Source organism: Panthera tigris, chromosome E1, assembly GCF_018350195.1.
Source record: "Panthera tigris isolate Pti1 chromosome E1, P.tigris_Pti1_mat1.1, whole genome shotgun sequence".
In the NCBI taxonomy this organism is placed as follows: Eukaryota; Metazoa; Chordata; class Mammalia; order Carnivora; family Felidae; genus Panthera; species Panthera tigris.
The window spans coordinates 43,039,474-43,054,652 of NC_056673.1; the positions used below are offsets into that span (position 1 = coordinate 43,039,474).

General features: G+C 38.9%; 1 protein-coding gene and 1 long non-coding RNA gene across 2 annotated transcripts in view; one reads left to right on the forward strand and one right to left on the reverse strand.

Annotated features, from left to right (window-relative positions):
* LOC122233789 (leucine-rich repeat-containing protein 37A2-like) overlaps nucleotides 1-15,179 on the reverse strand; it is a 209,532-nt gene that overhangs the window by 11,950 nt on the left and 182,403 nt on the right. The window contains exons 12-14 of the mRNA XM_042967923.1: nucleotides 8,734-8,805; nucleotides 8,096-8,170; nucleotides 158-276 (exon numbers count right to left, since the gene is read on the reverse strand). Of these exons, the coding sequence (XP_042823857.1) occupies nucleotides 158-276; nucleotides 8,096-8,170; nucleotides 8,734-8,805 (266 nt within the window). The remainder of the gene's footprint in view (nucleotides 1-157; nucleotides 277-8,095; nucleotides 8,171-8,733; nucleotides 8,806-15,179) is intronic.
* On the forward strand, nucleotides 1,723-14,121 carry LOC122233796. Its single transcript, XR_006211529.1, has 2 exons — nucleotides 1,723-1,808; nucleotides 13,921-14,121. It is a non-coding gene; the product is annotated as an uncharacterized LOC122233796 (long non-coding RNA).

Genomic DNA, 15,179 nt, shown 5'->3' on the forward strand with positions numbered 1-15,179 from the left:
CTCACTCTCTGCCCCCTCCCAGCTCACGCACGTGAATGCTCTCTCTCTCAAAAATGAATAAACATTAAAAAAAATTATCATTGTTGATTAAAAATAAAAGTTAAACCACAAATAAAATAAAAATTTACAAATTTATCATCAGGCAATTAGGACTTACCACAACGTGTGCCATTTGTCAGACATGCACTGTCACAATGTAGCTTGACGGTCTTACAGACAACCTCAATAGTATTTTTAAATTGGCAGAGACAGCAGGCCATACGGCTAGGTAAAATCCTATAAATGGAAACACAGACAATTAAATTAGTGGTAAAGGAGTTACTCGAGTAGGTAGAAGAGGCGGGCCAAAGTCATCACAGGGCTGTGCAAAAAGGAATTCTTGAGGCACATGGCCTGGATGGTTGGGTAGGGACCAGTTGGCCAACTGCTGCTCTTGAATATTATAAATACACAGATAGAAGGACAGACGTGCCCAACGGAAAGGTAAGGATGACATGGGGTATGGTACCCTTAGAATGAGATAGAGATTAGAACTGGGTGACACTGATCAGTAGTTTAATACACAGGTAACTCCTTCCAAGCCAAAAGTCTCACTTCGGGTTGAGAGCACACAGAAAGAGGGTAGACTTCTAAGAGTTTGAATAAATCTGAAATATGGCCCATACTGAGGATAAAAAGCAATCAACTTTGGCTCAGGTCATAATCTCGTGGTTCATGGGTTTGAGCCCCACATCAGGCTCTGTGCTGAGAGCTCGGAGCCTGGAACCTGCTTCAGATTTAACTTCCTCTCTCTCTACCCCTTCCCTGATCACTCTCTGTGTCTTAAAAATAAATAAATGTTAATTTTTTTTTTTAAAAAGCAATCAATCAAAAACTAATCCATCATCTACACAAATGCTACAATTAGCAGACAAGGACATTTAAAAAAGTTACTATAACAGTATTTCATATATGGAAAAAACCCCATGCCTCTACTTAACTCAATGAATTGTGCAACAACTTCAAGTGGCCTAATATATGTATACTTAGAGTCCACGAAGGAGAGGAGATATAAAAAAAATTTGAAAACCTAATAGCCCCCACATTTCCAAATAAGTAAACCCTATAAACTCACAAATCCAGGAAGGTCAATGAAATCTGAGCACAACATGGATTAAACTACATGTTTAGTTTAATCCATTAAACACGGATAAAACTACACCACGGCACATGATAATCAAACTGGTCAAAGCCAGCGATAAAGAGCAAATCTTAAAAGCAGCCAAAGGAACAAAACCACACATGACACACAGAGCAACAAAGATATAACAATGACAACATATTTCTTGTTGGAAATAATGTAAGCCAGAACTCGGTGGGGCAACATCTTTCAGGCAGTGAAAAGGAGAGGGGGACCAAATAGCCATCAAGCTAGAATTCTATACCCAAATCTTTCAAAAATAAAAGCAAGATAGACTATCTGAGACATACAAGAGCTGGAAGAATTCATCATTAGCAGGCTTACACTGTAGAAATGCCAAAGGAAGTATTTTTTTAAATGTTTATTTGAGAGACAGAGAGAGAGGGCACGTGCAGTATGCGTGTGCAAGGGGGAAAGAGCACTGAGGAGACAGAGAATCCCAAGCAAAGCCCAACGCGGGACTTGAGCTCACAAACTGTGAGATTATGACCTGAGCCAAAATCAAGAGTTGGATGCTTAACTGACTGAGCCACCCAGGTGCCCCTAAAGAAAGTATTTTTAAGCAGAAGGAAAACGATAGCAGACGGAAATGTGGATCCACACAAAGGAATGAAGAACATTAGAACTGGTAACTATATAGGTTACGATTTCACTTCACTATATGTATGTATATCATTTCACTATATGATTTCACTTATATGTAGAATCTCAGAAAAAAACAAACAAACAAGGGGTGCCTGGATGGGCTAAGTCGATGAAGCATCCTACTCTTGATTTCGGCTCAGGATCTCAGGGTCGTGAGATCGAGCCCTGTGTCAGGCTCCACGCTCAGCATGGATTAGATTAAGATTCTCTTAAGATATTCTCTCTCTCTCTCTCTCTCTCTCTCTCTCTCTCTGCCCCTCTCCCCAACTTGTACACTCTGTCTCTAAAATTAAAAAAAAAAAACAAACACCAAAAACCATAAGATACCTAGGAATAAACCTAATCAAAGAGGTAAAAGATCTGTATGCTGAAAACAATAGAACGCTTATGAAAATAAATTGAAGAAGACAGAAAGAAATGGAAAAACATCCCATGCTCAAGGATTGGAAGAACAAATATTGTTAAAATGTCTATACTACTCAAAGCAAACTACACATTCAATTCAATCCCTATCAAACACCAGTATTTTTCACAGAGCGAGAACAAACAATTCTAAAAGTTGTATGGAACAAGAAAAGACCCCGAATTATAATGTTGGGAAAAAACAAACAAACAAAGCTGGAGGCATCATGATTCTGGACTTCAAACTGTATTACAAAGCTGGAATCATCAAGACAGTGTGGTACTGCACAAAAACAGACACATAGATCAATAGAATAGAATAGAGAACCGAGAAATGGAGCCACAAATATATGGTCAACTAATCTTCGATAAAGCAGAATATCCAGTGGAAAAAAGATAGTCTTCGCAATAAATGGTGTTGGGAAAACTGGACCGTAACATGCAGAAGAATGAAACTAAACCACTTTTTTACACCATACACAAAAATAAATTCAAAATGGATGAAAGACCTAAATGTGAGACGGGAAACCATCAAAATCCTAGAGGAGAACACAGGCAGAAACCTCTTTGATCTCAGCTAAAGCAACTTCTTACTAGAGACACGTCTCCAGAGGCAAGGGAAACAAAAGTACAAATGAACTACTGAGGAGTGCCTGGGTGGCTTAGCGGGTTGAATGCCTGACTCTTGGTGTTGGCTCAGGTCGTGATCTCAGGGTCGTGGATTGAACCCCGCATCAGGATTCTCTCTCCACTTGAGATTCTCTCTCTCCCTCTCTCTCTGCTCCCCCCCATGTATACATGTATGTGTGTGTCCATGTTCTTAATTAATTAATTAATTAATTAATAGGGGCACCTGGGTGGCTCAGTTGGTTAAGTATCTGACTTGGCTCAGATCATGATCTTACAGTTCGTGAGTCTGAGCCCCGTGTCAGGCTCTGTGCTGACAGCTTGGAGCCTGGAGCCTGTTTCAGATGCTGTGTCTCCCTCTCTCTCTCTCTGCCCCTCCCCTGCTTGCACTCTGTCTCTCTCTCTCAAAAATAAACGTAAACAAACAAACAAACAAACATTTTTTTAAATGAATTATTGGGACCTCATCAAGATAAAAACCTTCTGGGGCACCTGGGTGTCTCAGTCGGTTAAGCTTCTGACTTCAGCTCAGGTCATAATCTCACGGTTTGTGAGTTCGAGTTCCGCATCGACTCTCTGTTGACAGTGCGGAGCCTGCTCAGATCCTCTGTGTCCCTCACTCTCTGCCCCTACCCCACTCTTGTGCTCTCTCTCTCAAAAACAAACATCCATGAAAAAAAGATAAAAAGCTGAACAGCAAAGGAAACAATCAACAAAATTAAAAGGCAACTGATGAAATGGGAGAACATATTTGCAAATGACATAATCTGATAAAGGGCTAGTATCCAAAATATATAAAGGACTCAACACCCAAAAAATCAAATACATAATCCAGTTAAGAAAAGGGCAGAAGACATGAATAGACAGTTTTTCAAAGAAGACATCCGGAAGGCTAACAGACACATGAAAAGATGCTCAATATCACTCATCATCAAGGAAATACAAATCAAAATCACAATGAGATACCACCTCACATGTGTCAGAATGGCTAAAATTAATAACTCAGGAAACAACAGATGTGGAGAAAGGGGAACCCTTCTGCACTGCTGGTGGGAATGCAAACTGCTGTAGCCACTCTGGAAAACAGTATGGAGGTTTTTAAAAAGTTAAGAATAGAACTACCCTACAACCCAGCAATTGTACTACTAGGCATTTAACCAAAGGATACAAAAATGCTGATTTGAAGGGGCATGTGCACCCAATGTTTATAGCAGCACTATCAACAATAGCCAAAGTATGGAAAGAGCCCAAATGTCCATTGATGGATGAATGGATGAAAGATGCGGTATATATATACAATGGAGTATTACTTGGCAATCAAAAAGAATGAAATCTTGCCGTTTGCAACTACATGGATGGAACTGGAGGGTATTACGCTAAGTGAAATTAGTCAGTGAAAGACAAAAATCCTATCACTTCACTCATATGAGGACTTTAAGAGACAAAACAGATGAACATAGGGAAGGGAAACAAAAATAATGTAAGAACAGGGAGGGGGACAAAACAGAAGAGCCTCGTAAATATGGAAAACAAACTGAGGGTTACTGGAGGGGTTGTGGGAGGGGGGATGGGCTAAATGGGTAAGGGGCACTAAGGACTCTACTCCTGAAATCATTGTTGCACTATATGCTAACTAATTTGGATGCAAATTTTAAAAAATAAAAAATAAAACAAGGTAAAAAATAAACAAAAAATAAACAAAAAACCAAATGAATGAATAAACAACAACAAAAAAGAGAAAACACTTGTAAATATGGAGAACAAACTGGGGATATGGACAAAATGAGTGAAAAGGGTTAAGAGGTACCAACTTGCAGTTATAAAATAAATAAGTCACCAGATGAAAAGTACAGCATAGGGAATATAGTCAATAATACTGTAATATACTTATTGTGGTGAGCATTTCATAATGTATATAATTGATCACTGTGTTGTGAGCATTTCATAATGTATATAAAAGATCACTGTGTTGTACACCTGAAACTAATTTAATATTACATGATCTATATATACTTCAATAAAAGAGATAATTGAGGGGCACCCAGGTGGCTCAGTCAGTTAAGCATCTGACTTCAGCTCAGGTCATGATCTCATAGTCTGTGATTTCAGGCCCCACATCAGGCTCTGTGTCTACAGCTCAGAGCCTGGAGCCTGCTTCAGATTCTGTGTCTCCCTCTCTCTCTGCCCCTCCCCCACTTGCACTCTGTCTCTCTCAAAAATACAAAAATAAAAAAAGATAACTGACTATTTAAACAAAAAAAATAATATGGTGTGCTAAAAGTAAAATGTATGAAAACAATAGCACAAAGGTCAGGAGGGGAACAATGGAAGTACACTATTTACTGTAAGGTTCTTATACTATTCATGAAATCATATAATATCATTTGAAGATAGACTGTGATAAGTTAAACATGAACACTACAAACCATTAAACAGCTACTAAAATAACAAAACCTGAGTTGTAACTATTTATCCCCCCACCAAAAAATAATAAAACGTACTAAATCAACCCAAGAGCAGGAAGAAGAAGAAAAAGAAAAAGAAAAGAAACAAAGAACAGATGGGATACATAGAAAAGAGTAGACAGTAGCTTTAAATGTAAGCATATAAATAATTACATTAAATATAAATGGTATAATCACCTAATTAAAAGATAGAGTTGTCATACTGGATAAAAAAGCAAAAGCCAACTATATGCTGTCTATAAGATTCATCTTCAGTACAAAGATATAAGTAGGTTAAAAATATGGAAGAAATTATGCTTTGCTAACACTAATCAAACGAAACCTTGAGTGGCTATATTTACTATAGGACAAAGTCAATTTCAAAGCAAAGATATTACCAGGGATAAATGAGGTTATTCCATTGTGATAGAAATGTCAACTATTAGAAAAGACATAACTTAAAAATTTATGTATCTGATAATAGAACTTCCAAATATATTAAGGAGAATAGGAAAGAGAGACACATAAGCACTCAATTATAGTTGGAGATTTCAATATCCCTCTCTCAATAATTGACAGAAAAAATATATAGAAAATGAGTAATGATACATCAGACTTGAAAAATACTACCAACCTACTTGACCTAGTTGACATTTATAGAATACTCCACACCAAATCAGCAGACTACATATTTTCTTTCAAGTGGACACATAATATTTATCAAAATAGGCCATATTCTCATCTATTACCAGAATTCATTGGCTATAAAACAAGCCTCAATAAATTTAAAAGGATTTCAGTCATCCAACATATTGTTCTGTGACCACAATGGAATTAAATAACAAATTAACAGATCTGTAAAATCTCCAAATATTTAGAAACTAACCAACACACTCCTAAGTAACCCTATTGGTCAAATAAGTCAAAATGGATATTAGAAACTATTTTGTACCAACTGAAACTGAAAACACAACATGTCAACATGTGGGATGTTGCTCATATAGTATTCATCTTCCCCAGTGTCCACTTTTAAGAAACTAGAAAAAGAAAAGGAAATTCATCACTGAGTAAGGAGAGAAAATGGAATGATAAAGATCAAAGCAGAAATTTTTGAAAAGGAAAACAAAAATAGAGAAGTCAGTGTAATGAAAAGGCACTTTTTAGAGAAGATAAGTAAAACTGATAAACTTCTGGCCAGATTTATCAAGAAAAGACAAGAGAAGACACAAATTATCAATATCAAAAATGAGAGGAATGACATCACTACAATTCTACAGATACTAAAAGGATAATAAGGGATTATTATAAAATACTTTATGTCAATAACTTCAAGATGAAATAGATTCCCTGAAAGACATGAACTACTCAAAAAAATAAAGTATGTAATTTAAGTAGCACTATTACAAAAATAAAATCTGTAGTTTAACACTTTCTCACAAAGAAAGCTTCAAGCCCACATGGCTTCACTGGTGAATTCTAGCAAACATTTAAGGAAAAAATAATGCCAATTCTGCACACACTGTACTAGAGAACTGAAGAGAGGGGAATACTTCCCAACTCAATTTTAAGGCCAACATTCACCTTATGAAAAATAGATAAAGACATTAGAAGAAAGGATAGATAGAAGATCTCATATACTGCTGGCTGGAATGCAAAATGGTACATCCACTTTAGAAAACAGGTAAGCAGTTTCTTAAAAAGTTAAATATACACTCAGCATATGATGTAGCAATCCTGCCATTAGGTATTTTACCACCTGCCCCCCTCCCCCAATGAAAACATATGCTCACACGAAGACCTGCATGTAAGCGTTTTAAGCAACTTTATTCATAAAGGCCAAAAAGCTAGAAACAACTCAAATGCCCATTAACTGATGAATGCATAAACAAACTGGTATATCCTCACAACTGCAATACTACTCGGCAATAAAAAGGAAATGAACTACTGACGTGTGCAAAAACATGGATGAGTCTCTGGGGTGCCTGGGTGGCTCAGTCAGATAAGTGACCGACTTTGGCTCAGGCCATGATCTCATGTTCCGCAGGTTCATGCCCTGTATTGGGCTCTGTGCTGACAGAGCCTGGAGCCTGCTTCGGGTTCTGTGTCTCTCTCTCTCTCTCTGCCCCTCTCCTGCTTATGCTCTCTGTTTCTCAAAAATAAATAAACGTTAAAAAAGTTAAAAAAAAAACAAACATGGATGAATCTCAAAAGGATTATGCTGAAAGGAACCAATCACAGAAGACTGCATACTGTATGATTTCATTTATTTATTTTTTTTAATGTTCATTTATTTTTGAGAGAGAGAGAGAGATGGAGTGCAAATGGGGAAGGGGTAGAGAGACAGGGAGACACAGAATCCGAAGCAGGCTCCAGGCTCTGAGCTGTCAGGACAGAGTCCGATGCAGGGCTTGAACTCACAGACCGCGAGATCATGACCTGAGCTGAAGTCGGACGCTTAACTGCCTGAGCCACCCAGGTGCCCCTGGTATGATTTCATTTATAAGACACTGTGGAAAAGGCAAAACTATAGGGACAAAAATTAGGTTGGTGGTTGCCAGGGCTGGTGGTGAGAAAAGGGGATTGGCTGCAAAGGCACATAGGGGCCTTTTGGGGTGACAGAAATGTTCTACGTCTCAAATGTGGTGGTGGTTACATAACTACACGTTTGTCAAAACTCATCAAACTGTATGCTTAAAAAGAGTAAATTTTATACCTCAATAAATCTGACTTAAGAAAACAATAAAACAAATCTAAGTAAACAACTAAGTGAAAATACACATAAGAAAAATCAACTTACAGTGTTTCCAATTCAACGGTCATCATGAGGATGCTCTCAACTGTTGTAAGTGACACCTGTGTTGATCCCATGTCTCTGAAGGAGAAAGCCCAAACATGCGTGATTTGAACCCAAGGATAAAAATTCTGTACCTAAAAAGATACTTAGCAACATGTGATTACTTCAATTCTGGCTTCTTTGTCAAGTCAGCTCAAGAGTTTTCTTGCTATGGACAATAATTTCAGAAAGCTCCCAATGAAGACATTTTATGTGCATCATCAAATTAATCACCTTGGTGCTCAACAGTACAATCCTTTTTACTCTTATCCTCGTTTTCATTCTCAATTGCATCCACCTCTCTTGATTAGTCTTTTTTTCTTTTAATATACACCTTACTCCACTTTCCACTTTGAGATAAATGGTATTTCTACCTACATCTACAAGTCCCATGTCTGTTATGTGTTCTTCAATACTACTCCTTCCTCTGCAGGCTATCTTGCCCATATACGTTTTTTCTTTGCTAATAATGCTTATTTCAATAACCCAGTTAAAATTTAAATTACGACTTTTTAACCAAAACGCAAAATACTTAATCTTTTGATGACAACAAAAAAGATCAGAAATCATCTCATGAGCCATGAGATTGTTGCAATACTTACAAATATTTTAATGCTGGCAACTTAAAAAGATAGGAATCTTCAACAGTTGACAGAGGGTTACGACTGATAATTCTGAAAAATGCAATGGAATTAAAATTATCTGCATTTCCAGTAATGACTACCATGAAAGTTTATGTTCATTTTGGGGGTATGGAACTGGAAGGTGAAAACTAATCATTTTCTGCCTTTGCCTATAAATCACCCTTAGATTCTGTAAAGCACTCTTCCTTTGGGAACTACCCAGCTCTCTGGACGATAAAGTGGAGAACAGAAAGAGGAAAAAAAAAATTTTTTTTTTTACGTGGACAGCAAAGCAAAGATATGCCAAAGAACTTTTTGGGCTGAAAATCCTAGAAGTGACTATGCTGGTAGGAAGCCCAGGCTCTGTAGGAAATACTGTTTCTAGTGTCCTCTGTAATTCTAGGTGCTTTTCCTTTATCTCTAGAAATGTAAAAAATTCCACAGTTTAAAACACCCGGTTAAAGACAAAAATAGGACCAATTCCTCAGTTTGGGGGCCAAAGACAAAGGGATTAATCTAAGAGGAAATGGTGAAAGCTATACCCCCACCATGTGTATTCTCCTATGACAGCCTTTGTTAGGTGGCATATGATCCCGTTTCCTTATCCATCTCCTGGACTGCCAGCTCCTTGAGGGCAGGGACCATACTCTATTGTCATTTTTGTCCCTGTGCCTGACAGAGTGCTTGTTATTTACTAGTTATTTAGTGAAGGCTTGTTGAATAAATAACTTTTTGTCACTGCTTGACACAAGTTTTTATTCCAAAGTGCCGAGTAGATTTTCTTCTCAGTTCTTTACAGCAAAAATAAAGTGAAGGAAACAGGAAGAAAGAAAAGAAAATCTGCCTTTAGGTTGACTCTGCTCAAGAATCATCACTGTACTTTTGCAAAATTATAAGGATAATCATCACAACCAATACTATTGAGCCATAGGGCATCTGTGATCAGCATTTCACATTTAAACCTCACAATAACCTTATGTGATAGATACATCATTACCCCATTTTACAAGTGAGGAAACTGAAGTACAGAGAGGTTGTATAATTTGTCCCAGTTTGTCAAGCCAGTCAAGAAGCAGAGCTGGAATCTGAACTCAGTTCTGACTCCAAAGCCTGTATTTAACTTGTATGAAAAAAAAAGGGGGTTTAAAATAGCCGTTACCTTAAACTTAACTTTGAGAGCATTAAATATAGAAACACTTTGCTGAACTTCATCTCTCCATCTGGGAGAGCTTCTCTAAGAATTACATTTTCTATTTTTATTCCTTTCCTCTAATCATCTCCCATGATTAAGTATTTAATTAGCCTGTGATCATTGAGACTTTAGAGATTTCATTTTTTATTTTTGTATTCTATTTTTTGAGAGAGAGAGTACAAGAGTATGAGTGAAGGAGAGGCAGAGGAAGAGAGAGAGAGAGAATCCCAAGCAGGCTCCATGCCCAGTGCAGAGCCTGACATGGGGCTTGATCCCATGACCGCAAGATCATGACCTGAGCCGAAATCAAGAGTCAGGCAGTTAACTGAGCCACCCAGGTGCCCTGAGACTTTAGACATTTTAAAGCCCTGTTACAGGTGAATCAGTGAAAATGAGAAAGGAAGGACGTCTGAAAATTCATCCTTCCGTAAAAGCAACAACAACAACAAAAAACTAGCAAAAATGGTCAAAATCAACTTTCTCAGAACTTTGGAAATTTTAACCAATGGGCTTGCAGCAACCCGGAGAGCATTTATTAAAGAAAAAATTACTAATTTCTATGAGAACAGTGAGCTCTGTTGTTTTAACTTGTCCTCAACCTCTGCTCTCCATCGTGATGGTAGCCTTAAAAATTGCCCACATCCCAGGGGAACAGAATGGAGCTCAAGTTCCTTAAAGCCTCATTCCCAAGGAACAAACTGTCATTGTTTTACCTGTCTAGTGGGGTCCCTAAAAAACTTCACTTGAAAGCCTTGCCCTTGACCTCACTGAGAACTGCACAGTGCTAAAATAGCCTCTTCCCAAGGGGCATTTTTTGAAAACAATTATAGATAAATGTTTTAATCTGGCAGCTATGTGAGGCAATTGATAACAAGACAAAAAATAGCCTAAACAAAAAGCCTAAAAGGAAAAAGCTGAGAAATGAGATGTCCATAGGGACTTTGAAATGCTCCAACATCTTCCTGGGTAACTAGAAGACCACAAGACATATTCCTGGGAATGTAGAAAAAAAACCTTAGCACTAATAAATGAGTTCAGCAAGGTTACAGGACACAAGATCAATATGTAAAAATTAGCTTTATTTCTATACATCAGCAATGACTATTCCAAAAATGAAATTAGAAAAACAATTCCATGTATAACAGTACTCAAAAGAACAAAATACTTAGGAAAACATTTAACCAAAGAAGTGCAAGAATCACACTAAAAACCACAAAACGTTGTTGAAAGAAATTAAAGAAGATTGAAATAAGTGTAAAGATATGCCATGTTCACGGATCAGAAGAAAATATTGTTAAAATGGCACTATACCCCAAATTGAACTGTGGTTTCAGTATAATCCCTATCCAAACCCCAACTGACTTCTTTCCAAAAATTGGCAAGCTAATTCTAAAATCTGTATGTCAATTCAAGGGACCGAGAATAGCCAAAATGATCTTTTAAAAAAAAAAAAAAAGTTTATCTATTCATTTTGAGAGACAGCGAGCATACACACCCGTGCAGAAGAGCAAACATGAGCGAGTGTGAGTGGGGAAAAGTGTGAGCAGGGGAGGGGCAGAGGGAGAAGGAGAGGGAGCATCCCAAGCAGGCTCCATGCTGTCAGTGCAGATTGCAACACGGGGTTCCATCTCACAAACCATGAGGTCATGACCTGAGCTGAAATCAAGAGCCGGCCACTTAACCAACTGAGCTACCCGGGTGCTCCAAAACGATTTTGACACAGAACAACAAAATGGGAAGACTCACACGCCCTGGTTTCAAAACCTACTTCAAAACTACAGTAATCACGGTGTGGTACTGGCAAAAGAACAGACATGTAAGTTGATGGAACAGAACTGACAGTCCAGGAACAAATCCTCACATTTATGGCCCACTGATTTTCAACAAGGGTGCCAACACCATTCAACGTGGGAAGACTAGTCTTTTCAAATGATGCTGGGACAACCGTATATCCCCATACCAAATAATGTAGTTGGATTCCTACACTTCACACCATATATAAATATTAACTCAAAATGAGTCAAAGACCTAGAAGGAAGAGCTCAAGCTATAAAACTCTCAGGAGAGAAATCTTTATGACCTTGGATTTAGGCGACGGTTTCTTAGACATGACACAAAAAGCACAACAAACCAAAGGAAAAATAGATAAACTGGACTTTATTTAAAAATAAAAAAACAACCCAAAACTATCATATGTCTGATACAAGTCTAGTATCCAGAACATCCAGAATATATAAAGAACTCTTAAAACTCAGTGAAAAGACAAATAATCAAATGTTTAAATGGGTAAAGGATTTGAAGAGACATTTCGCCAAAGAAAATACATGAATGGCCAATAAGCACATGAAAAGATGCTCAATGTCTTAGGTCATTAGGGAAATATAAATCAAAGCTACAATGAGATACTACTCTACACTCACTAAGATGGCTATGATCGAACAGAGAGACAATGATAAGTGGTAGCAAGATTTGGGGAAACCAGAATCTTCATACATTGGTGGGAATGTAAAATGGTGTAGTCACTGTGGAAAACAGTTCGGCAGTTCCTCAAAAGGGTTAAATATAGAGTTACTACATGACCCAGCAATTCCACTCTTAGGTATGTACCCAAGAGAATTAAAAACATATGACCACACAAAAACTTGTACATGAATACTCATAGCAGCATTATTCACAATAGCCAAAAAGTCAAAATAATCCAAATGTCCAATAACTCACGAATGGATGAACAAAATGTGACTGGAGCACCTGGGTGGCTCAGTCGGTTAAGCATCTGACTTTGGCTCAGGTCGTCATCTCACAGTTCATGAGTTCGAGCTCTACATCAGGCTCTGTGGTTTTGGATCCTCTGTCCCCCTCTCTCTCTGCCCCTTCCCCGCTTGTGTGTGCGCTCTCTTTCAAAAATAAATAAACATTAAAAAAAGGAATGAAGTACTGAAACATGCTACAACCGGATAAATCTTGAAGCCAACAAGCCACGTGAGAGAAACTAGACACACATTTCTATGAAATGTCCAGAATAGGCAAATCCATAGGGGCAGAAGGTAAATTAGTTGTTGCCAGGGGCCTGGGAGGAGGGGGGAATGGGGAGTAAAGGCTGATGGGTATGGTATTTCTTTCGAGGGGGGCGATGACAATGTTCTGGAATTAGCAGTGATTATTGTCTATCAAAGTATACCATTGGACTATATACTTTATAATGTTGCATATTCTATTATGCGGACTATATCTCAATTTGAAGAAAAAAAAAAAAGAACCATGTTGTGATAAATAGAGAACCAGTTGCCAGAAGATCAAACATGTTAGTAGGTGGAGAAAAGGGGAGCGAAGATTCAAACTCTTCCACAACGGAGGTCAGAGGGAGTTAGCGGTGCGGCTGGGAGCCATGCATTTTTGTTCTTGCCTTGGAAACTCCCCTATTCTTCCTATTCCAGCCCCTTCTTCTACGTTTTTTCAGGCCCATTAACATGTCGGGTTTGTGTAACACTAGTTAATATCCAGTCAGACGATGTTATGAAGAGAAAGAACGTGAGTGTCACATGTCTGGTTAAACACAGTTCCTCAACCTTGAGGCTCTGAATGTCCTTTGGCTTTGAAAAAATAAAAATGGCATTAATACCTACAAGCTTACTGGCGGGCTCTGTGCAAGTAACCTCTTCCACGTGTGTGTCTTCCCCTGCCCACTTCTCCCCCCCCCCCCGCCCCGCCCCCCTGGCTCCCTATTAAGAAAGACTATGAAGAATTAGGCAGCCAAAACAATTTAGTAGTTTGTTATCCTTCCCCCAACTATCTCAGTGCTCTACCCCCACTGTCCCCCCCTCTTTCCTGGTAGCTCACCCATGGCCTTATACCCATCGGCTCGGTGCTTCCTCTTACCCAGGCAGCCCTCCTGCTGAGATGAATGCCCTGTGTTTATCTGTAGTGAAAACAAAATACAGGCCACTCCAAGTTATCCTATCTCCTCCTGTCTTTAGTGCCGCCTTCTCTTCATGGAGCTATTGTGCCTGAGCCAAGGGGAGAATGAGAACTGACCCGACAGGTTACATCTGCTGGACCGACAGCAATTGTTTTTCCACAGACTGCGATACGAACGAACGGTGGACGCTGCACTAGACATCATCTCCATTTCCGTTCAATTCCCTCATGTTACAGATAAAACGTGTGCTGACTCAGTCTATTGGCTTTTGGATATTCGTGGGCTTATCTTTATGGGAGTAAAACATAACAACAGTTATCCTCAAAGACTGTCTCATAATCAAAGTTGAAGAAATACTGTTCTAGATATTTTTTTGTTTTTTAAAAAACTCTATCTTATTTGAAGAGGAAAACTCAAGTATTTTTGCAAAAGCTTTCCGTTGCAGAGCAACGGGACAGACTAAAGGTAGCTCACAAAATAAGGGAACATTTCTTACGTGTTATTTTTTTTTTCTCCAAATTCTTCTACAGAGGTCCAGACAGATGGGCTACGTTTCCTTTCTATTAACTGAGGAGACAGAGAAGACTTGAGGACTGAAGCTTGTCACCACTGTCCTGAATGTACTGAAATCCTAACAGCTTTAGCTGAAAAAATGTCCAAAGCAGGCAGTGAAAATACATTTCAAATAGGACAGACTCCAAACTCTCTATGCTGGAATCCCAAGGCATGGAGGGAAAACTGGCTCCTTGGAGGAAAGCAGTTGAAGAAATAAGTAGAGTGATCTAGACCCTATTCCAGTATGTTTGAAGTACTTGGGGATAGAATAACCCCTTTCCTTTATTCATCTACATAGGTTCATGGGCCATGAGAACATGACTCCCCATGCGAAGCTCCTCAATACAAGACATCTAACGGCATCACGTAGATCCTCTCTCAGGGGTTGGGCGGGGGGAGGGGCGAAGCCTAAAGAATCTGAAATGGTGAGCCCATGTTTTAATTCAAGTTCTGAGAACAGCCTTGAAGAGGAGTTTCTGGCAGTGAGGAACAGCCCAAGAAGCAAGGGCCCCGGAATCAGGCAGACCTAGGTCTGAATTCTGGCTGTCACTTCCTGGTGAAGGGACTTAAGTAACGAACGTCTCCGAGTCTTTTTAGCAGCATTTACCTCATAAGGCAACTTGAGGATTAAAGGAAAGAGCATGTGCAAAGCACCTAGCATAAGGCTGGGCACAGAGTGGGTGCCTAGCAGTGACGATGTGATATTTGCACCAGGCGGTGAGCAGGAAGCCTGGGGATGCCCATAGGTGGCATGGCCAGGAG